Source organism: Melanaphis sacchari, unplaced genomic scaffold, assembly GCF_002803265.2.
Source record: "Melanaphis sacchari strain LSU unplaced genomic scaffold, SCAv2.0 Contig64_pilon_pilon, whole genome shotgun sequence".
Lineage (NCBI taxonomy): Eukaryota > Metazoa > Arthropoda > Insecta > Hemiptera > Aphididae > Melanaphis > Melanaphis sacchari.
Window position 1 is genome coordinate 2,339,216 of NW_020271462.1, and position 26,149 is coordinate 2,365,364.

Genomic DNA, 26,149 nt, shown 5'->3' on the forward strand with positions numbered 1-26,149 from the left:
ATGCAATATTGAATATAATGAATGGATAACATTGAATTGAGCCCCGCAAATTCTTTTGGGTTATTGGAGTTGAGTCCGACCAATATTCTTAGTTTATTCGTGTTGAGTTCCTTTCTTTAATTGTAATAATAAGTATAAAAAGTCAAATAATTTAAAAATATTAAAAATAATTATAAATAAAGGTACTTTTTACCTAGAGAATATTTTTTATTGACAGTTATAAAAAAAATACTAAAAACTTTAAAATTTGTCATACCTGTAAATATTTTAAAAAGAGTTAAAATTTGTTGAACATTTTATCATAGTATATATATTGAAAATAATAATTTAGAAATTTCAAGTACATAGGTACTTATCTTATTATTTTTGGAAATATAACAAAATATTAAAAATTTGTCACCGGCTATGTAGATAGTTGACATTTTATCTTTACGGACTCAATTTAAAGATATTAAGATGATAAGCTGGACTCAATTCAAACATATAAAAGTAGCATGGACTTAATCCCATATCACCGTAATGAATCATGGCGTTCAAAAACAGATTCTAATAAAGTGGAAAATTATTACATTTTAAAATGTTCATGTTTAATACCTAATTAATAAATAATAATATAAACAAATATTAATCAAGCACAATTATTGCGATGTAGGTACCTACACATTAGGTATATTTTCAGCATGCATTTTAAAACAGCTATTAACTTATACCTATTTATATAACATGTAAAATACCTAAGTTCTAGAATATAGCATAATTAGTTACTACTTACCATCGGTGATTCGAATTGCCGTTGAATAATATGTTTCAATTTTGGATCTTTAAAAACAATCAACGGTTATAGTTTTTGCAACAGTTGTTTAAAATAAACTAAATTATTTAGGTATACTTACTGTATTCCTCCAAAACAAATATTTTTTTCTGCACTGTGAAACACTTTCGCACGTGATCAAGTCGAACGAAAAACTGAAACGAAACAATTAGTTATTAGTTCTTACGTAAACAATATTTTAAGTGAGGTGACTAGATGTGCTGGTGATGCGATGTATTATGTATAGTTGTTAAATATTTAATTTTACATTCGCTAACGGCATCAGATTAAAAGTGTGCACCTAATTTATTAATCTTTATATATATATATATATATAATAGATCATAAATACTACTAATTAATTAAATTTTTATCAAGACAATTACTAGTCATTAAAACTATTACAACAATAAATTATAGTTATCTAGTTCATTGATTTATTTATATTTTATGATTGGGTAGGTATAAAATTTTGTAAACACGTATCTCGCGATTAACTGAAAGCTCAGTTGTGATTGATTGAAAAATATGGATGAATTAGGTATCTACAGAAACCGGAGTGAAGTGCTTGTAAATGATAAATTATAGTATTCAAAGAACAATTTTGAGCAGACCTTTATAAAAATCACAGTTTTGTTGATCAATATTTTTTTAAATTTATATTACATTTAAATTGATACACAAATTTCTTTAAACATATTTTCGGCCGTATTTCAAAATTTTAAGAATTACTATTGAAAATTACTATCAAAGCTTGAATTATAATCTTTGAAAAAAAAACAACGTTCAGGCATATATTACTCAGCTTTCTAATAGGTTAGATTCAAAAAAAGTTAGTTTTACTTGTTACACAGGGGTAATGAAAAAAATGATTTCGTTTTTAAATTGATTCTAAAAACAATTTTTAGGATACTGATCCATCTATAATATGCTATATGGTAGAAATTAATGTACCTAATTATTGATCATATAAAAAATTATATTGAAATGCTCTACATAATCTTAGTGTTGACTGGATATAGAAAATTATACATTGAAGTACCTGTTATTATTAAAACAAAAATGGGAATATAATTTCTTTAGTGAAAATTGGTGGATATAGAAGATATAATATTTGGTGATCCATTTAATAACATAAAGTTCATCATTTTTTAAAACTATTAACATTTTTTAATACATTTTTGTTACATAATTTAAAATGGTTAAAAAACAACATTTTACTGAACAAATATTTTTTTAATCTGTACTTTAATACATAAAAATAATTAATAGTTTATTAGTTAGAACTTATAAGTATTTAATGTTTAGAATTGAAGTGGTATAGAAATATCCCATAAAATACCGGTTTTCTATTTGGCTCACCTAAGTTTAAATATAATAAATAAACTATTTGTCTGAAATTTGATTTGATAGATAGAAATATTCTAAATTGTTTTTTTTTTCCAAAAATATTGTTTTGTGATGATTTAAAATTATTAAAAATACTAATTTTCCAAAAGTTAGTGTTTTTTGAAATAATGAGTATCTGGTGGTAAATGGATTACTCGTAAAAGGAATTTCTGATCATTATATTGTAAAACCACCGCTACAATTTATATATAACACGTTTTAAACATTTTTTATAAGTACCAATAAATTGCAATAACCTATTGTTATCATCTATTAAACCTTAAAATATTTTATAATTTATACTTAGTATATAGGTACTTAATAGTTAATAATAACACATACACATATTTTATATCGGTAATTATTTAAATTAAATACAGTAATACGCATGCAACACAATTGTGGGTAATACAAAATGTAAGCGCAAACTAGTTAACAACTCGGTGCAGCTACATTATATCATAGTCATCTATAGGTCTATATAGGTACACACACTTACGGTAATAAGTCTAAAGTTAAACACAGAACAGTGATAATACTTAAAACATATTATAGATGGTTGAACATTGTTTTGATATATTTTTTTTTTTTATATAATGAAATGTAATATGTCGGACAAAAGCACAAACATCAAAAATCAAAGCTTAAGTCAACTAGTGAGATGGCCAGGCAGTTACTGTAAATAATTATATAGGTAATCGTTACACATAGTCATTATCAATACACGTTGATGATACACATATATAAATATATGTATATATATATATTTATATATACGTACTACATAGGTAGATACATGTAAACATACATGCGTCATATATATCTATGTTATATATATATATATATATATATATATATATTACTGAAAAACTAGGCTGTTATAAAGTAATATATAAATATATATACACATTTTTTAAAGTTTTTTCTTCGTCAATTATTTTTACTGAAATATATAGGTACCTGATCGAGTGACTTAGTTTTCAATGACATGCTACACAGACTAACAGGCATGCACGTACGCACGCACGTGCACACACATACACACACACACACACACACACACGCACACACACACACACACACACACACACATACATACACACATACCCACACACACACATTCACACCCACCTACACACAAACACGCACGCACGCACGCACGCACAAACATACACATATATATACACATATAAATATAGATAGGTAATTAAGTATATGTATATGAATACATAATAGGTATGTTATATGCATATAGGTGTAGTTATGTAATATGTTTATAAATATAATTTTTTTTTGTAATATTTTGTGCAATTACAGCCATGCTCCCCGTTGTAGAAACTCCTAAATAAATGCATCATTATTATTTTATGATATTCACGTTTAGTGTGTGTGTAGGGTAGAACGATCGAGGAACAGTAATTTGTAAAAAATAATAATAGAAAAAAAAACAGTGACGCTACTCGTCTGCATAATATATATATATATATATAGGTAATAAAAGAAAATAAATAAATAAATGAAATATTTTACAGTCCAATCGTCTATACGTAATATGCACTAGAGTGGTTGATTTATAGCAAACAGGAAATCAAAACTATAATATAATATCTATTACCAATGACAAAACCGTACTTTTTTTAACGTAAATGTTGCTAATATAGGTACCTCAAAGTCCTGAACGAGACAACAATCCATCGCGTTATGACATTTCATAAAAAAAAAAAAAAAGGACAATTGAAAATCAACAAAACATAGCTAAACATTATGTATAACACGAATAATTAATATTATTATATATCGTGTTTCGATAATCATTATATTATCGACCTGACCGAGGACCATCTCAAAAGTTTCTTAAACTTTGCAGTTAAGAGGAGGAATAACAACAACACGACGTGTTTTTCTGACTGAAATAAAACATTAAATTTAATTCAAGGCGATAATAATAAATTATCATATTGTTGTATACATTTATTGATATATATGTATATATATATATATATGTATGTATTAATATATCTATATATTATGTATTCATATATCTATATATTTTATAAATATTTAGATATAAATGAGCGTTAAAACACGTGTGAAGTATAATATTTTAACGAGCGTGGTGTTATTAATAAAACTTTGAGAATAAAAATAACAATAAATAAATAAATTATAAAGCGTATTGAACATTCTGAATTGTTAAAAAAAAAAATAAATAAAAAAATGTAAATATAAATATCCAAAAATATTGAATATTGAATATACTTATACAACATGTCTCAGAAATAATGATCATATGATCCATTCAAAATATCACTCGTATTAATTATTTAATCCAAACAAATTTGGGATAAAAATATATAAATAAAATCATCTGATATGAACAAGTATAGTTTATCTCCCAAATTTGTTGATAAAAATGTATTAAATATATTTATCTATTAAAGAGATATTTTGAATGATTCTGTATTTCTAGGACACACTGTATATATATATATATATATACAATCACACAAAATAAAATATATATTATGTAAATATATATATAAAAAAAATATATAGATCAGAAAAGATATAAAGTATCACATGCCTAATTTTCTGTAAAAATCGCGGTTAATAGAAAGCTTTAAGAAAATTTACACGCCTATTCACGATAATGATATAATAGTAGGTAGGTACTAGGTACTTTTTATTTTATCGTGTATACATCATGAATTAAGTATAGTTAATTTATACCAACGACCCGAATTTGAAGTGGAATAAATCGAATATAAATAGATACTATATATTATACATAAATGTATTGCAGCTTCATTTACGTATTTATTGTGTTAATGTTTTAAAATCAACACAACAATAATGTTTTAAGAAAGTTTTGAGAGGTCCTTAAAATATATAAATTTTTAGTAGTAAGTTGTAATTAACAGCTTTCTTTGTATGTAAGTTTAGTAATCATAATATAGTTAAAAGAAAAAAAGTTTTTCCTTAAAATTAATTTTGTTGGGTATAAAAAATGATATAGATATATATATATATATATAATATATATATATGTATATATATATACATATAATATGTAAATTCACATTGATGTACATTTCTTGAAAATGTTATTAAATAGAAAATATATGAAAGAAGTGAGAAAATTAATCTACTATAAAAAGTCAAAAGGTATAATTACATTTTATTAATCATAAGAGTATTTATTAAAATATCTGAAGTAATGAAGATAGATATAATGAATGTTTGAAATTTAGTTATTTCAGCTATAAAAAAATAAGGATTTATGGATAAGGTGGCTAAGATTTTTGTTATATTTTCATGATTATTGATATGTTTCCATATTTTATGTAATACTCATATTATTATAGCCGTTATAGATAGGCATCCCTTTATCCTATTTATTATAGTTATTAGTTTAATACCTACTTATTAAATTAGGTACATGAAGAGATATTATTATATATATAAATATATATATATATATCTATGGTTTAGTAGTAAACTTTTTTTTCTTTTAACCACAAATAAATTGAGAAAGGAGGGTTTCAAACAAAATACTACCAATAAAATAATAATAATAATAATAAAATAAACATATGAAATAATATCATTAATGATAATTAAAATAATAATGATAATATATATAAAAAATTAAATTAAATAATAGTAATAATTAAATAATAATATTGTAATAATAATAATAATAATAATAATAACAATAATAATAATAATAATATTGTATTAAAAATAAAAAGTTATAAAAATAATAATAATAATAATAATAATAATAATAATAATAATAATAACAACAGCAACAACAATAACAATAGTTTTAATAATAATAGTAATAGTAATAACAATAAAACGCATAATAGTAATATATATCATTGTTGCTGCGACATGCATCTTATTTATTACTTACCTTACTATCAGCGAATAATAAACCAACACCTTCCATGCAAACTTGAAGTATACCACCTTCCCCTGTTGCCATATCCTTAACAGGAAATTCGCCTCCTAATTCAACTCCAGGAATGATACCTTGTCCTCTCTCTGCGGCTTTTTCCATGGAATGTTTGATGCGAGTATATAAATCTTTGCACTATATAGCGTAATATTTATAATAAAAAATTATTTACTTAATGTTTTGTATAAAAAAAAACCAATACCAATACTCTATTCAAGTTAAGAATGAAATGATAGAATTGAAATTTTTACCAAAAATAAATTTTTGAATTGCATTAGGGTTAAAAAAGATAATAGTTAACTGCATTCGGGTAAAAAGCAGGCAATAGTCAAATTGCACTTGGGTTAAAAAAAGTTAATGATTGATAACTGTCCGACTTAATCGAAATCTCTTGATGGCACGCATGACACAATTAACAAATTACAAGTTAAACAAACATTTATGAGGAATTTTTATTGGATAACAATTTTGTATGTAACACAATAATGTTTTCAACCAAAAAAAAAAAATAAATAAATAAATTAATTAATTAATTAAAACCTATGTGTAAAAAAAAAACAATTATTTTGTGGATGACACGTTTTTACATTACCTAATTTTTTTTTTTTTTATCAAATATTCACATTGCACACAATTCATAAAATTAATTATAAATAGAGCACTTTATTTATATGCATTAAAAACTAGCCAAATATGAGCTAAAAATCTTAAATATATGCACTAAAATGTTAAAATATACATAAAAAAATTATTTTTTGAACAATAGTGAAATAATGTCAGTATTCAATTATGACTGTAATCAATATTTTCTTACCTTGATAAGATTAATCTAAATATTTTATTTGCCCAAATATTCATCAAAAGTCATATTTGAAAAAACCGTTTATACCTATTGATTTATTTTGATAACCATTGAAAATATATATAAATATAATAATTTTTTTCTTATATTACAATAGACTATAATAGAATAAACTTAAAAAATGTCTAAAAAAACATCAAAATATACACTAAAAGAAGAAATATGCAATAAAAATTGTTAAATAAGCCCTTAAAATAGAAAAATGTCAAAATATGCACTAAAAGTTTCATTTTTAAAATCGTTATGTCATGAAACAAATTTTATGCTCACTTAGTATAATAGAATAAATATCCAAATGCATACAAACCCGCGCTTTCATTATAAACTATTATTTTGATTTTTTTCCAAATAAAATAGTAGAAATATACAAAAAAGTGTTTAAAATAAATAGTGAAAAGTGCAATAAATTAGTTTTGAAATTTATGCCAAACTTATTTGTAACAGATTTTTAATAAGTAATTCATAATACAGTCTATGAAATGTTTTCTTTATGTAAAGTAATTGATTATAATTTTTATTTATTGCAATAATGGTATCGCAAAATACAAAATTTGGGACCAGAAATTGATTAAAAATCTAAAACAGAAACTGGAAAGTGGCTTCGTTATATGTTTGGTTTAAGTTTTTTAAATTCAACCAAAAATGACGAATATTATACAAATAATTATATTTCCCGAAAACTAAGCACTTTAAGAATTTAGGGACTATTTAGTAGATAATAACATTTTTGATAAGATACTTTTACTATTTCAATATTTCATATTATGGCTTTGGATATGAATTATAGTGAAAAGACTACAAATGCATGCGAGTCGTTTCACGCAATATTTAATAGATAATTTTCGTCATCACATTCAAATATATTTGTATTTATTGATATTTTAATATAATTAAAAATAGATACTCATATTTTAATGTAGGGTAAGGACTCAAAACCTTCAACTATATAGTACTAGAAAAAAAAAATAAACGAAATTGAAAAATGTATTAACTTATATACTCAACAATTAATGAATAGGTTAGAGTTTAAAAAAAAAATCATTTTGTTATAATTACTACGAAAAATAATCGACAAGTTTAAAAAACCTCGGACTAGGGTAGGTTAAATTTGAATGCAATGATAGGTATCATTGTATACGAAAAACGATTCTTAACGGAGATGATTTGTTAATCTAGGATATATTATATTTAAATATTGTCATACATTCTATTTTGAAACAAATATTTTATTTTTCAATTAGGACGCATTTGCAAAAGTCATGGTTAATCAATTAATTATTAATTTTTATGAATTATACCTACAAAATAGTTTGCAAATATTCATGGTTTTGACGAATTTTTGTCAATATTTGAACTTCAAATACTAATAAAAAAAAATTGTGCCTATGTATTCTTAAAATTTTTTGATCACTATAAGAATAACTTATGAAGAACTTTGTATGAAATGTTCAAGTATTTTGATTAAGCTAAAAAAATTTTATAGACACTTAAAAAATTTTTTTTCAGAATTTAGTTGTCTATAAATAGCTCAAAAAAGTCAAAATATTTTGAAAATTAAATCATGTAAAGAAAATGCCAATCTAAATAACTGGTAAAATTTTCAAGTATCTACGACTTATACTTTTTGAATATTAACAAATATTTAAAATCGTTTGAGGATAAATCGTTATCGTTACGCTATTTCGTAAAAATTTAAAATTCAAATCACTTAAAAGTTTTCCTATAATGATGCTTCGAGTTTTTACTATAGCTACTTAAAGAAAAACTCAGGGAAAACATAGTGTAGTATTTTTAATCCTTAGTTATAAACACAAAAAATTTTATGATTTTTCAACTTCAAAATTACTTACAAATTTTCGCGTTTTCGATAGATTTCATAAATATTTGAACTATAAACGTTTATAAAAAAATATTGTGACTAACGATTTTAAATTTTTTTTAGCTAAATAAGAACAACTCATAAGGAACTTTGTATTAAATTTTCAACATTTTTTGGTTATCCAACATTTTTTTATCAACACTTCAAAAAAAAATTCTCATAAAAATTGATAATTTTTCAGTGGTCTATAAATAACTCAAAAAAAATCAAAATTTTTTGAAAATTAAACTGTATATAGATAACACTAACATAAATATTTGGTAAAAATTTCAAGTATTTACAGTGATTAGTTTTTGAATTACAACCATATAAAAAAATCGATTTGGTCGAAAACTAGTTTTGCGTAAAAATTCCCGTTTTTCCGTCATTTTTTTTTTCTCGATTTTTTTGAAAACTGTTGGAAAATGTTTACTTTTTACTTCTATAATGCACCAAGGATATTTACTTTGCCATCGGAAACTACCCGCGAAGTTTGAAATTGAAGCATTATTTCGACTACTTATGCTGTACACAGACACAAAAAAAAAAAAACAGACATCATTGTAAAATCAATACATTCATCACTCCGTTTAGAATCTAAAACACTTAAAAATATTATGTAAATTTACGTATAAGCTTAAAACACACGTGTATTTATTATATATTATGTTAAAAATAAAAACATTTTTATAACTACGCGTCTACGCCAATGATTAAAATCGTTGTCAGTCCTTAGCCTGTAAGAAGGAAAAGAAATGAGAGTTTTCTAAATTTTAACCCTTTTAAATGCAGAATATTTTTGTTGAAATATTTTTTTTAACTCAAGTTCAGTTCGACCTTAACTTTAAAGAAAACAACTAGGTGGCTGATTTGTGTGCATGTCTTAACTTCACAGCAAGCGTACAGATTGTTAATTTCGCGGGAGTGACAAAATGCTTGACTACTGCCCGATGAAAATTGGTCCCTGCCTGGTTATATTCTTAACTTGTATAGACTATAGAGTATACTTTTTTCTTTTTATCATTTTATTTAAAATTTAAAATGGCCAACACAAATGGTAGAAAACTGTTGTAGAGCTAACATAGATGGACATTGAGTTGAATTTTTAGGGAGGCTATTATAATAATTCAATGTAAAGTGACTCGCAGAGCCTTCGCCCCCGAACCCTTTTCTATATACAAGTACAATATATTACTAATAAAATATATAAATATGTATAATTAATAAAAATACTAAATAACACAAATTTAAAAATAATTAATAATTAATTTTACTTTAATAACAAATGTCTGTTTTTATCGGCAAAGATATTTAAAATATCATCGTTATTAATATTTTTGGACATATCTTTTTCAATGTAATATAATAAAGAAAGATCACTGAACTTATACTGACGCATTAATATCTTTAGTTAACTTTTTATTTTTTTCATTGCACTAAAACTTTTTTTTGCAAGTAACCGAACTGATTGGAATTGTCAATGTTATTGTAAATAGTTTTTGAAAATTAGGGAATACTGTTTATTTTTTTGATAAAACTCTTAAATATTGTTTTAATAACGTTATGTAGGTACAAATGGACAATAATTATTATTATAATATATTATATATATACACAACGTACATAGGTATACGTTTTTCGATAAAAAGATGAATAACAACGTGTAAAAATGTAAAACTAGCATTATTACACAAATGCGATTATATTATAGTACGATAATAAATGTTATAGGATGTCATTTATTTGGAATCCAAATATGCTTAAAACAATAATAATTTGCTTATAAACATTTATTAGTGGCATTTGTTGGTAAAATATTATTTTATAATTTTCAAAAAATATTGGTAGTAATTATTGTATATAGTAATAATAATATTTCGAATAAAGTTTCGATTTTGGAGGGGGGGTCTAATGAAATATTTGGGATGGAGGGCTAAGCCCCTCCCCGATGTCTACTTACGAGAGCTATATAATATAAGTAATTAAATTGAAATTGTATGTAATTTGTATTTTTAAGGAACACACTTAATTAAAAGTAGGTAAATACTTTGTAGTTTATGATATTAAATAAAAAGTGTATAGTGGTTCTCCCTGCTAATTAGGTTTTGAACGGTTAAACAATTCATAAAAGTATGAGACTTGGATACAAATTTTCAGCTCTGCAAACGACTATTAAATTCGCCACGTCACTGGATATAGAGTAAGGTATACTGTGATTGTCACTTATTTTTTTTGTATAATATTTGTTTAGTTGAAGTTGTCCACCGTTGGCGGTTCTCCAAAGACAAAATATTTTACTTCTAGGGCTGTAAGTCATATTTACAATGCGTTCATACCACCATCTACTAACAATCACTCCGCTAACTGATCTCAGAACGAGTCCGTCGTCTCTAACTTCTAGGAACAACAATTCCCCGGTAGAGTCACCACAGTGTACAGCAAAGCTTTGTCTATGTGCTTGTCTCGAATTTGATGGTTTCAAGTCAACATCATTTCCATTCTAAATAGTACACCAAAGAAATAGGTTGTTTTATTTTAATATTAAGTAAAATCTACTCGTAATATAATATACTAATGTTATGTGCTGTTGTGTATCGTAAAAGTATAGAATAATGTTTTAACCAGTTATAATAATTTTGAATAAGTATTTAGATTTTTCTTATTTTTTATGTAAAAAGACGCAAGATAGTTATTTAGTGTTCTTAAATTGTAGAATGTAAAGCAGGTACACGTATATTAGATAAACAAAAAAGCATGTTTAAACTTACCAAATTAGATAGTTGAGACATGAGGCTCGTTATTTCAGTCGCGTAACAATTTGTCACTCTACTTTTCCCGACTAAAGTCCTAACGATTTTCATAATACTTTCCTTAGGAACGTTTACCATGATCATAAATGCAATTAAATTATATATCATTATGGATAGGAGTTTATCTTCATCATATTCTAGGCGTTTCCGTTCACTTTGATTTAAATTTTTATACCTATAAAATAATTATTAAAATATCAAAAATTCATAAATATATGTTATAAAATAATAAAATATTTTTATAGACCTCTCCATCATTTCTATTGGTCCTTGATCCATGCCTATCATGTCCCTCTCTTGACTGACAGCATCAATAAATACATCTTCCCAAAATTTTAGTTGATTCCAAATTGTACTTCGTTCTTTTCCCAGTATACCTGTATAACATAATTATAACGCGTGTTAGTATTATAATTATAATTTTATTTTATAACCATTATACATATAAATGTATTCTTAATTTAAAATAATAAATGTGTATATAAATACCTTCAAACAAATAGGTACGTCCTGATTCTGGACTAGGCGATCCAGATGTAGTGTTCAATAAACCTCCGTGATATCGAAATCCAGCACTTAGAGATGATTTACTGGACCAAATACTTTGAGTGCGATTCTTATTAGTTGTCTTGAAAAGCTATAATGGAAAATATTTTGTTTTATATTATTTAATTGTACAATTTATATAAAACTATTACAAAAAATAAAATACTAAACTTTTGTACTTCATATACAAATTTTAAGTAGACATTTGTATTGTACTTACTCCCGTATTATCAAGTTCGCTGTCCGATACTGCACTTCGAAAGAAAGATGCATTGTTTCTACAGTTGTTACTTGTCATCCGTTTCAAATAAAACGACGGATTGTTGACTAGTACTGAGCTACTGTTACAACTGGATTCATCTGATACTACTATAGGTCCAATGGATGAAATTTCTCCCTAAATAATCGAGTATGTGCTTTTTAGGTACTCTTTAAAAATCTTCGATGATAATTATTTCACCATTAATAACAATTTATTATGTTTAACTCAAAATACATATTAATATTTCATTCGTATATCTGTGCTTTAATTTTTAAAATATGTAAAAATACACAAATCTAAAATCTTAGTTAATTATAGATACGAAATTATAACAAAGTACAAATTATTAAAATGCATTTACGTATAATATTTAATTCTCCTTATAAAGTAAAATATGAACCCTATATTATCACTTTAATTGATAATATTATTGCTTTGTGCCAATGAACCAAAAATAATAAGATAAATTGACTAATCGATGCCAAAATGGTCTGCTAGTATAGTTAGTACTTATTTAATTTAACGTTATTAGTTAGAGTCAAATTTATTATTTTCACTACTCTGTACATACAATTTATGCAGCTTTTAAATATTTATAATCCGCCATGTAGGGGAAAAAATCTTCCGTATTTTCTAGAAATGTTTTCAAGTCTAAAAGTTAAAACACTTTATTTTAACTTCTGACAATGCATTAATGAAATCTATCTTTTAAATATGAAGGTATTACTTATTAGGCATAAATATAAATAATATAATTTAAGTACATTTTATTGTAGTATCAAATTTTTCCGGTCAATTAAAAAAAAAATATCGATAGAAAAAATAATAATATTTGTATCTTGCCTTTTATTTTTAATATTACTTATTAAAGATTTTTTTTTTTTTTAATTTCATTAAATTGAATTGTTCAAAAGCAATTTTAAAAACACTGAAACAAATAATTATGTTTAAAAATTATTTTTATTTTTATAAAATATTAATGAAAAGTATCTAAATAATAATGAAAATATTTTAATTAAACTTTTTTATCTCTTTATAATGTATTTGCTTAACGTTATACAATATTTGGTTATTAGTTATTACCTAGTTATTTTTGACAGCAGATATTATTTTTATTCAAAAACTATACATATTCTTAAATAAATAGAAAGCAATTAAAATCATGAAAAGAATTCCTGTGGTTATACTATAAATATATAAAAATAAATTATTTACTTCATTTCCCAAAAAAGGGTTTGTTGAAATTTGTTCTTGTTTGTTGTTTTCAATGTTCATTAAATCATTGAACGTTTCATTTAAAGAAGCATTAGAAGTCGATCCTTCTCTGTCGTCAGCTAATGAAAAATCACGAGAAAATTTTCCAGCTCCACTATTTTTACATTCTATTAACAATATTAAATAATATTATAGTTTTTTTCAAAATTATTAAATCTAAGAGTAGTATTTTTATAAACATATAATGTAAGTATAATATGATTTTTTTAAAGGTACACTTGCATTTTCTTGTAAGTACTTAGTAATAGTTTTAGAAATATTTTTAGAAATTTGAAGCCATACTTTTTTGCATACTATTATGCAATACATCTTTATGGGTGCGATAGGGTTGTGCAATTAATACTGGTTTAGACTCAACACGGTGGTTTTGTGTTTATTATAATTTATATTATGGCAAATTATGATTTTTCTGTCATAACTCATAAATCATAAGCAAAAAATGACAATGGATAATTGTAAACTCTATCGATGATAAAATTATCTTACATTTATTACAGTACTATCTGAATTAGGTATATGTAATATTTTCCTAATTTTCGAGTCTTTAGTATACTTTGTCTGTATATAAATTTAATTAAGTATTAAAATTTAATTTTTATAATAATATAAACATATGAATTTGAAAATTCAAATATATAAAATATAAATAATAATAATAATAATATCAATCAGTTGTGAGTTATTATTATGGTCAAGGTAGGACTAATAAAATAGAAAAAAAATTTAATGTACATTTAAATTTAATTTTTATGTAATAACTAATAAAATAAATGTATAAACCCGAGAAAGTGGTAAAAATGGAATAATGTTCACTCGGGAGAGTAGTTTATTAGTTTTATAAATCGGGAGAGTTTATGACAGCCAGAAGAAACAAATTGATGATAATGAGACAGACAGAGTAGTATCACCACTTTACTGAAGTTAACACTAAGAACAAAGGTCACAACTCACAACTAACCGAGCTGAAATTTTCTTCGTTAAATTGACCAGAAATAACAAATTTTTTACTAAATTCGTCAATTTTATGATTGGTTAGCAGTAAAAAGTTTATAATATAGTAGTATTCTAGGTTTAAAAGCATTACCATGTAAATAACACATTACATAATATGTTTTTTATAAATATACAAAAATAAGAATTTTACCAGATAATCCAGATGTACTGGTTTGAGAAGATTTCCTAGATGCTTGATAAATACTGGACATTGGTGAACCAGCAATACTTGGACTTTGTAGTGGTGATTGTACATTTTCACGGCTACTATATGGACTGGACGTCTATATATTAAAAAAAATAATAAAAGAGATAAGTATTTAAGTGATCTAGAAATTCTACATGTTAAACGTAATTAACTAACTATTTATAAAAAGTTATAAAAGATAAATAAATTTACAAAATATAATTTTATAAATAATTTTTAAGAATTGTTAAAAATTTGTATTTCTATAAATCAGATGTATCATGATGAATTGAATTTATTTTTAGTAATGTGGTAAGTATCTACTAAAAACTTTGCTGAAATAATTAATAAGTACCTTTTAAAAGTTAAAGACAAGAACTATTAAAATGTTTCTTTTACTGTAAGAGTGCCAGTAATTGATAGATTTTAAAATCGAGAAGTTCATTTCAAAAATAATTTTTTTTAATGTCTACACTTTAAAATATAGGTAATATTTTAATATAATTAGGTACTCAAAATATAGATTAAAATATAGTTTAAATAATATCCATTTTTTTAAATTTTGTGTATCTAGCTGTAAATCAATATTTTAAATATTTTCAATAATAATCAGCACTTACTTATTTAAATATTATTTTATTGAAATTTATGAATACATACACATCTGTTTAAAACTAATAATTAATCTACCGTTATATGTTACATAAAAAAACAAAATATGAATAATTACTTGAGATTCGAAATCAGTCATAGACATATCCTTAGCCCAATAATGAGTATGAGCTATTTCTAGTACTTGGAATGCAGATGCTAATCCACCTCCACATTGATTGTTAAAAGATACTTCTAATCCATGAATAATTGCTAATAAGGCTTTAAGCATTCCTTTCCAAACAAACCTATTTATATACTAGAAGAAAAAAATATTATTTTAATATCAGAATAATAAAATTTAAATTTATTTCATCGGAATAAGTGTCAATTATTTAAATGAAATAATATATTTGAAATGTGTTAAATCATTACCACATCATCAATATGATCACTTGGACTAATTTTATTATCCAATGTACGGTTAAGTTTACTGACAACTAAATTCCGGTATCCCTCTTCTTCCATTAACTTTTTGAATCTACTGAGCTTGAGCCAACCTATTCCATCTCCATCAAGAATCTGTTTTGTTACCTAAAATTTACAAAAACCAATTATTTTATACATTTATTTGTCAATTAAAAATAAATTGGATTATCATACATCTTTTAGAAACGTTTCATTATCCATATGACTATTAGGTTTAACTGATTTTTTGCTTGGTATTTTTGATGTTTCACTTAGTTTTCTTGGATTTGAGTGACGAATTAAATTTGATTTTTCAACTAAATCGTTACGCCCGGCTAAAAAAAAAATATGAGATGTATAATATATATACTAAAATACTTTCACAAATATTTTAGAAAAATAGTTTTTATTTTAATAATAAAATTTTGTTTTTACTTTTTGCCGGAAAAGGTCCAGAGGAAGTTCGTTCTTTAATTTTAGTCACTGGCAACGTGAGCGATGATTTACTATTTTTTTGTTGTTTATTGCCACCTAATACATAATAAAAAATTTCATAACGTCTAAATATTTATATTTTTTAGAATTTATTTAGTATTTAAACAAATAAGCTGACAATTTAAAAAAATTGTAAAAATAGAAACAAAAGTACTGAATAAAAGCTAAAAATATCTAAGTAGGTAAGTATTTGAGAGTTGAGGGTACTTTATAGTTGAAGTAAATAGATAAAAAGTAAATGTGCCATTTATACTAAGATTTAATTTAGTCTAAAAGAATATGATAAATATAAAAATAACTTTATTATGGTACCTACCAAAGAAATAATAAATAGTTTAAAATAGATATAATTTTAGACTAGGAACAATGATATTTTTCACACAGTACCTATGTTGCCTCTAGAAATTGATACATAATATAATTAAGTTACCTACTAACTTCTAAAAAAATGGTTTCATAGACAAATTCCTGCTTAAACATATTTATAATTCTTTATTTTTACAGTTGAGAAAATTAATAATTTTTTAACATAGATATGTTTTAGGATGATTATAACTTTTTTTTCTGACAAATTACTGGTAACTAATTTTAAGTAACGTTATTTATGAAATCCATTACTATATCGAATGAATACTATTTTTGTCGACAATCTAAGTATTGATTTAAAATTTACTTGCGGCCAAGAACTCATATAGTTTATGGTTTATACCAATTCAAAAACATATTAAATATAATTTTCCTCGAAGAAGAAAAATATCTAGTATTTTTTTTCCTAATCCTTACCAAATAAATCAGTAAACATGCTCGTTGTTTGATTCGCCAATCCATTTATATCGTTTGATATATTTGAAAAAAAGTCTTTGGTGGCACCAGTTCCCATCGATGTTACTGATGATTTTCTAATTTCTGAAACAGGGCCGGTTGATATTGGATTGGTTGATGGATTATTGTCACTTATTTCATCATCAAAACTTAGTTGTTGTAAGCTTAAAGATGTAGATTCTCCCAATAATCCTACCTATAAAATAAATTTATACGAATTCAACATAATACTCGTATATAATTGGTATTTATATATTATATGTATCATATATATATAGAAAGGTATACTATTTAATATTTAATATAAAATTCTAGATTTCAAACACAAGCAAATTTTCCAAAATGACTATAAAATTGAGAATTACATTTATAGAAATAATACAGGTACTTAAATATGTGTCTGATAGCACCTATACAATTCACATATAAAATAAAATATAGCAGAAGTGAATACGAATATGTAGAAAGTATTTGAAGATAGATTTAGTACTAAAGCCTTGCAGATTAATCAGATCTGATTAGTGATATCACTAAGCAAAATAAGCTCAAATTTATCTAAATTTTACTCAAGAATGAATTTATAATTAAGTATAAATGCATTATGAAGTTAAGTGTAAAAAGGTTATAAGTTTAATTACTTATTATTTTAATGAATAAAATATATTGTAGCATATAACACCAATAAAATAATTACCTATTTGTTATATTTTTAATGTATTACATTTAAAATAATTTAAATAATTTTTAAGTATATGCAATATTATATTAAATATCATATTCATTTTCAATAGATATCATTATTATTAGTGTTAATGTCATTCATTTTTCAAATCATCGAATGGTTAAATTGTTTCTATTTATAAATTGAAAACTATTATATTTATATATATAAATAGAATTATAAAATACATTTAATATTTTAGTTTATGTTTTCGTAATAAAATTATAATAAATTATACAGGAATTCCTAAAAACATTGACATTGAAATAAAAGTTTAATTAATAATATATTTATATTATAAACCGTACCTTAAATCCTTTTTTGGACGCTACTTGTTTTGCACTTTTTGTGAGGTCGCCGATTGTACTTTTCCCAACATATGTTAAATCATCAAAAGTGTTTTTACTGACACCGGCTGCTGTTTTGCTGGCTTCAAATGCACTTTTACTAGCTTCGTGTACAGATTTTGTAGCTTCGCCTGCAGCTTTTTTTGCTTGAGTGGTTAATTTATCTGCTACATGCGCTAATATTCCTCCAGCTCCTTCTTGACTACTTTGCCTGGCTGTTTCTCTAACAAGTTCTTTGGCTTGAAAAGCAAAATGTTCCAATATTGAATTGTTTTGACTGGATTGTCTTGTCAATTGTTGGTGTAAGCTATTAATACTTCCCTTTCTTGACGAGGGTGGACTGGATGTAATAATTTGTTTTTTTTCTGGTGTCATTGGTAATGTTTGATAAAATTCGGATGACTAAAATAAAAAAAAAAAAAAAAACAATACCCAGAGATTAAAAATAATGATTGAATACTATCATAATTATTATGAAATAATAAATTATTTAATAAATTATTTTATATAATTTTTATAATAATATTATGTTAAGACGTTAAGTATACAGTTTTAGTTTCAACTTACTGTAGATGTTTGCGATGTAGGTCTAAAATTACTATTTTGTTTTTGTTCTAAAACTACATGGTTTAGAGCAGAATCACTACCACCTGTGTTGTGTCTGCTTAGAAGAAGTTTGTTACTGGTTGCAGTTGCAGCTAATTGTGAAGGTGATTGTTGCAATTGGCTACATCTAACGATATCCTACAATATGACAAATGTATTTGTGCATAGTTTTTATACTTATAGCTTGATTTTAAAAATGTGCTAGATTTAGAATGTGTTACTAAATTATGAAAAGTTAAAGGATTAAGAGATTATAAAAGGTATGAAACATGAAGTCATTAGAATAAATTAATATGATAAATATATTCTATATACCTATGTAATTTGACTATTTGAGCGTGGCAAGTTGAGCACATTTAATACATTTGATTTTAACAAACGTATCATTCTATAGTTAGTGAACTCGAAAAACTAATTTTGTTTAGGTAAACACTTTGTATGTTTTTTATACTATAATTATTATTTCATTATTTGCATTGTAATGCGACATTTTAAAAATTAACTAAAAATATGGTCATTAATAATACGATCTTAATAAATTATTTACAGGTAATTTCGTCTGCTATCATATATGTGCTAAAATCGCCACGCTTAATTCACGGGTATCCGATTTTCATACAGGCTTAATATCAATTATCTATTGTTTATAAATATTAGATACTAATATAAAAATCATAATAATAATGATACTGTATAAAATATGAATTAATAATGAAAAATTATATTATAGTGATAAAATATTGTATTTTCTGTTTGTTTGAAAATTAGTTTCAATTATGATAAATAACTCGATTAAATAATTAATAATATGATAATGTTAAAATTGTATTTAATATTTGGATTTATTAAATGAAAATTTCTTACGAAAATACTAATTTTTTACCGTTTTAATTGAATGGAATATTATTTATTCATAATAATTTTAATTAAACATATTAATGATTAATATTTTTATACATAAGCTTGTATACAATATTAAAATATACAGTTATCTATTGAGATTTGAGATGTTACTTAATATTATTTTTTAATTATAGATGACTTAATTGAGTAATTTTTTAGCCTGGTATTGGTATAGTATAGGTTAATAATTTTGATAAAATACTCATTAATTTCGATTAAATTAGGAATGATCAGTGCAATAAAAACAATAAAATGTTTTTTTTTTTATAGTTATTGTCAAGCATTTGCTTAGTTTAGGACTGTAATAGTTTAACTAAAAATACAAACTATTATAGATTCGGGTTTAAACATAGGCGAGCTCATGTCACTATGGCTACTGGATGGCGATGATCCAATAGATTTACTGCCGATTGATTCTACGGTCCCATCATCATCTGGGCTATCGTCTGATGTCAATGGGAATTGTAATGTTATTGGTGGTTCATAAGCAGAATGTACTCCTTGTATTATTGGTCCAATATTGAGTCTTTGACTTTCTAAATAAATTTAATTTAATACATTTGTTATTCGTATAAAGTTTCAGGTAGTAATATAGCGCATATTTCAATATACGAGTAGTATAATATTTGTAAATTATTTTAATAAATACCTATTTTTGCAATTTTTTCATCAGTAACATTTTTGAAATCTTCGCGATAAATGTCTGGTCTCTCGTCTTCACTGCTACTGGTATCACTACCGTCACTTTCAGACTGGTAACTCGTTTCAGCTATGTAAATACAAAATAACCATCTATATTTATCTTTTATGTATTATTAAATACCTAACATATTAAAAATGATATTACCTAACGCCGAAGAGGGTCGGTTAGAATTTATATTTATATTCATTATATTTTGAATTGAACAATTTTCTTGCCAAACGGTAAATATAACAGGCTCTAAGGTATTCGTAAACCATTTAAGCTTATCGCCAATCATAGATGGGTCATCAACACCTGTTTGAATCCGTTGGAAAACCACGTTGTTCGGCGTCAATGCCCATTCGGCAAAATAATCAACTGCTTGTGTTCGAGCCAGTTGACACGTAAAAAGTGATGGGTTAGGGCGGCTCTTTAGAAAAGAATTAATTTGAAAAAATACTACAGGTCTAGGGTAGAGCCTCAGTGTTCGTGAATGTTCTGTTAGATTGGCCAATACATCGCCCGACAAAAAGAAACGAACCATGGCCACTCTAATTGCAATATCCACCGAATCGATATCGACAGCATTGTACGCTGTAGTCGTCGACGTTTGTCTTCTAAAAAAAAGTGTTGTATTTAAAATTTTAGTATATGGTGCATTGTAGGAAAAATAAATTTCTATGTGGAGGGTTAGTGCAGTGAATACGTTATTAACGGTAAACAAAATGCTTTACTTCAATAATTTAATAATTGAAAAATTAAAGGAGGGTTTTTGGGTGTATCTATCTATAATATTTTGGCGTTTACGTAACAATTTAAGATAACTAATTTATGAATCTAATTTTATTGAAAAATTATAAAATCTAGATAATAAAAAATTTTAGCCTTTTATTTGCTAATATCGTGTACAGCTATTGAATAAAAAAATAACATGATCATTACCTTAACAAGAGTTATTGTCTTTAAATATCTGATTTGAAAAGACTAATTTATATAATAAAGTTAGTAGCGAAAATCTGTACAGAATTATCCATTTAATTTAATTAATATTCAAAGGTTATGATTATGATTATGGAAAATTTTTTTTTAAATTGAAAATAATATTAAGAAATTAACTTTGAAAGTAGATTTTTTTTAAGCAAATATAGCTTAGATAGTAGAATTCATTCTAATGAGTAAATATTATTATTACCTTATTTCATTTCCTCGATTTGTACTATTATCAGTGTTTTTGATATTACTACTTAATTTAAAGTTTTCCATTTTTCTTTCTGAGATTTCTTCACCTGTACTCGTATATTCCATTGGAGGCCGTGTTGTTGACATAATTTCATTTTCCGAAAAACTATTTGTTGCTTTATTGTGAAGATTAATTCGTGAAAGTCCATTTAAAGCCTATTTTAACACAAATAAAATGAGAATGTATTGTTATATTCACAAGTTTATTTGTTATGATATGGTGAATTACAGATTTCAAATTATTTTTCAAAGTTGTCGATTCAGATTTTGGTAACTGTGGTATAGCATCTTCTCGATTAACAACTATCGGTGGTGTTATTTTATTTGAATCCAAATCTACTATCCAAACATCTTTTGGAAATCTGAAACATAATAGATTTTTTATTGTAACGTATACATGTTAGTCACTAAATTACCTACAACTAACCTGAAATCTCGTTTTGTTGAAAAAAAACTGGACGGAACTCCAACAACATAAGGCACAGGGCTCTCAAATAGCTAAAAGTTATATAAACGGTGATTCATTATTCAACATAATATGTATGAATATTATTATAAGAATTTTTTAATTTATACCATTTCTGATTTTGGTAAGCTTGTAGGTAGTAACGGTATAACAGTAAACATGTATTGCAAGGGATACATAAGAGCCACTAAAGCCATTACTGACATAGTGAGAGCATTATAATCCTTCGATTGGAAGACGACCTAAAGTTTAATACAAAATACACGATAATTAATAATGTTATCTAAGATATTATTTATTATATTAAATTGAATATTATTTATTTACTTACTTTACTTTCTAATAATATAATAGTTAATACGTAAAGGCACGTATCTACTCCCAACAATTCTAACGGTAAATGTAAAGGGAAATCAATTAGTGAAAATCTTGTGTGGTCGGGCAATGCGAAAGCCAATGGTGACTGTCGTTCGTTTTGTGCAAACAAATAAACCTATAAAAAATAAATTACAAAATATAGGGAATGAATATATATTTTTCTTAAATCAAAGTTTAAATCTATAAATCAACTTCTTAGTTGTCTTAAGAAAAAAAAAAAATGTAAAACTTAATACAAAATTAAAAAATTAAATATCATTACAAATTGTATTTTTTTAAATATTTTTAGATTTTCCGAATCAAACTAATTGATCCCAATAGATTTTATATGAATCCATTATTTAGGAATTAAGTGAAATATTAAAGAAAATAATAAAATGAATTACAATATTTAATGTGGAAAAATGATGAGAGAAATACATGATACTTGTGAATCAATTTCGTTAAACCGGAAATATTTGTATTTAATACAGACTGGAGATTAATAAATTAATAAATTAATAAATATGAAATAATAAGTAATAATTAATTTAACCATAGATCTAAACAGTACCTTGCTCATACTTTAAGAATGTTTATAGTTTACTGTTTATTTGAATATAAATTTATAAAATATTATTTTAAATTCTGAGCGTAGCAATGAATTTACTGATTTTAAAATGATATGTATTTTTTATTTTTACGACTGTTAACTATTTTAGGGGCAGTAAGAAATTTTGATTTTCATTATTTTCAATCATGGGGGTAGTTTCTGGTTGCAAATTGGATTTAGTTAGTAATTTAAGAATTTAGAAGTATAAGTAAATTTTATAATTAGAAATAAAAAAAAAAAAATTAACGAATACGGAGATTATACGTAAATCAAATTTTGGAAAAAAATGATTTTGGTTTTTTGGTGTTACTCATAAACCGTAAATATTCTAAATTTTTACCAAATTTTTTTTATTTACGATACAATTTTCTAAATATTTCGACTATTTTAATTCATTAATAAGCATGAGAAATTAAAAACTATTTTAGTTTTTTTTTGTTATAGAAAAGTTGATTTTAATTATTCGTTTGGTGAAAATTCTCAATTATGTAATATAACATTGCTTTTCAGTAGTTAATTTATCAATTAAAAAAAAAAATATTGAAAATTTATAGTCATATAATTTTTTATATAAGAGATTTAAGTTAAAAATTCGTCAAAATTTTTAAAATTGATAATTTTAGCAAAGATAAGAAAATTATTTTGCAGTTACGAGTTCATAAAATTTTTGTTTTTATATCTAAAATTGAATATAGGTTATTTATGAGTTTTTCAATTTATATATCTAAGACTGCAATTGAGTTGGTTTAAAAAAGTTTAAACTTGTATAAATTGGGTCTGTGTAATTCTTTATGGTATCGTAGCTATAACATGAAGTACAAATATGATTTTAATTACGTACTTTCTGGCAATAAAGTAATATGCGTTGAAATACATTAATTAGGTATATTATTAGTAATATATTATCGTATATAATAATATAAAATACGAATATGATATGAATAACGTACTTTTTGGTAATAAAATAATATTCAATGAACTACACTGATTATACCACTAGTTCATATTCCATATATAATAGAAATGTTTTATAATATTATGTTTAATGAAAAAGGTAAGCGTATAAATGTTATTGATAGTTTTTAATTTTAATTTTATAAATGTCTAAAAAATAATATCGAACGCTGGTAACGTATAAAAAGAACGTTAAAATCTTTTTATAAAAGTGAAAATGAAATAATTATTGAATAAAACATCTTACACAATCATCAACCTAACGAAGCAAATATTTTAACTAGGCAGACAGTAAGTAACTTTTTAAAAATAAAATCTCTTTGAAAAACCATGTACGTTATTGCATAATGAATAACAAATTCGTACAGAAACTTTAATATAAAACGATTGTACTTTAACTTTAAAAAATACATACCTATCAAGCTAAAACAAGTATTTAATCGAATATTCCTATACGTTTAATCGATATTTAGAAAACACTAAACGATTTTCAAATAAAAACAAATCGTGAAGACTTGTTATTAATTATTGACAATTTAAATGACATAATTATTTTTTTAACAACTGAAAATTTAAAATGTTTATGTAAATCTGATATGATTTATGCGTATGGTACTTTTAAAAGTTATTGTAAAATGTTGACACAAAAGTTTACTATTCATACTACTCACAAGAACAACTATACTCCTATTATATTTTGTTTACAATCTTCTAAAAGTACAAGGTGTTATTCATAAACATTTACACATATTCTCAATGGATGCAATAAACGAAATTTCAATTTTATACATTACATTTTTTATGCTTATTTTGAAGTATCTAATAATTCACACAGTTATATTCACAGTTTGGTTACAAATAAATATTAAAAGTTGTGGATTTAATCTAGACCAAAATTGGCGGTGAAAGATCCAAAATTCTGGATTAAGTTATAATTATAAAAAAAAAAGTTCAGAGTTAGATAAATATCTAAAACATTTTTTCAGATTTCTGTTTTTACCGATAAACGAAGTTGAAAACTGTTTTTCAAATGATTTGGTAAGTAATTTATATCTTATAAATTTCAACCTAATTATTAACTTATTAACTATTAACAACCAGACGATGAATGATTGTAAATCACAAAAATTATAGTAAACAATAGAAAAAAAACATTTTAACCATGCCTGTAATAACACTAGATGTTTAAATACAAATAATCTTATAGGTCTGTAAAAATGGGAAGGAAATTTTTTTTTTCTAGGACCTAACAAATATGTGTTAATATAATATATATATAATCTACCGGAAAGCCAATTCAATTTTTTATGAGCATGTACGACTTAAATATTAAATACATTGGATATTTACCAATAAAATAATTATTTCTCCTCAAAAAATTTTTGATATTTTGTTGTATTTCAAAAAAAAAGAATAACAACAGGTACTTGGAATTTTCACAAAATATATACTATTCTATCCCTGTGCATTAGTTGCCTGTGCAAAATGCATCCACGATGCAATAAATGACTTTAACAGATAAATATATAATATATAAATCATATCACAAAATTTATTTAGTGATATAGATTATAGGCTGACAAATAATCTCTACTCAGAATCGTCTTTTGTACAGAATAATATATCATTGAATTAAAATTTAACACACCTATATGATGAGTGATCTACTCAAAATTTAATGTTCAACTAAGCGGTACTCTTGCTTACTTTCTTAAATTTGTTTTGTTAAAAAATCGATATGATAATATTGTTCTTATCTAATATATCTTACTTCTAGTTTGGTCTTCCCTGGTATAGGGACAGGAGTACTGAGCAAACGCAAAATCCACATTTCAAGTTCTTTGATAAATCGTATAATTCTCGGTGAATTTGCTTGAGTTAAAAATCCAGTTAATAAACTCCATATGCATTCTTTTCTATATACGAAA

At 24.4% G+C, this 26,149-nt stretch overlaps 1 protein-coding gene across 7 annotated transcripts in view; it reads right to left on the bottom strand.

Annotated features, from left to right (window-relative positions):
• Positions 1-26,149, bottom strand: part of LOC112600409 (MAP kinase-activating death domain protein-like) — a 41,203-nt gene that overhangs the window by 3,306 nt on the left and 11,748 nt on the right. For 3 of the 7 annotated variants that reach the window (XR_003114999.1, XM_025347604.1, XM_025347605.1), the window contains exons 7-33: positions 25,993-26,137; positions 22,629-22,790; positions 22,408-22,539; positions 22,259-22,329; positions 22,061-22,193; positions 21,785-21,987; positions 20,758-21,209; positions 20,560-20,679; positions 20,238-20,446; positions 18,969-19,145; positions 18,363-18,803; positions 17,295-17,529; positions 16,452-16,547; positions 16,212-16,351; positions 15,984-16,142; positions 15,688-15,867; positions 14,922-15,054; positions 13,718-13,884; positions 12,461-12,637; positions 12,184-12,331; positions 11,942-12,071; positions 11,653-11,869; positions 11,112-11,384; positions 6,120-6,299; positions 3,866-3,874; positions 894-966; positions 773-819 (exon numbers count right to left, since the gene is read on the bottom strand). Coding sequence is in view for 5 of the 7 variants with exons in the window: in XM_025347604.1 (XP_025203389.1) it covers positions 773-819; positions 894-966; positions 3,866-3,874; positions 6,120-6,299; positions 11,112-11,384; positions 11,653-11,869; positions 11,942-12,071; positions 12,184-12,331; positions 12,461-12,637; positions 13,718-13,884; positions 14,922-15,054; positions 15,688-15,867; positions 15,984-16,142; positions 16,212-16,351; positions 16,452-16,547; positions 17,295-17,529; positions 18,363-18,803; positions 18,969-19,145; positions 20,238-20,446; positions 20,560-20,679; positions 20,758-21,209; positions 21,785-21,987; positions 22,061-22,193; positions 22,259-22,329; positions 22,408-22,539; positions 22,629-22,790; positions 25,993-26,137 (4,609 nt within the window). In the remaining 2 variants the exon portion in view is untranslated. Of the gene's footprint in view, positions 1-772; positions 820-893; positions 967-3,865; positions 3,875-6,119; positions 6,300-11,110; positions 11,385-11,652; positions 11,870-11,941; positions 12,072-12,183; positions 12,332-12,460; positions 12,638-13,717; positions 13,885-14,921; positions 15,055-15,687; positions 15,868-15,983; positions 16,143-16,211; positions 16,352-16,451; positions 16,548-17,294; positions 17,530-18,362; positions 18,804-18,968; positions 19,146-20,237; positions 20,447-20,559; positions 20,680-20,757; positions 21,210-21,784; positions 21,988-22,060; positions 22,194-22,258; positions 22,330-22,407; positions 22,540-22,628; positions 22,791-25,992; positions 26,138-26,149 lie in introns of those variants that run through there. The other 4 variants (XR_003115000.1, XM_025347607.1, XM_025347608.1 and 1 more) reach the window with 3 other exon arrangements.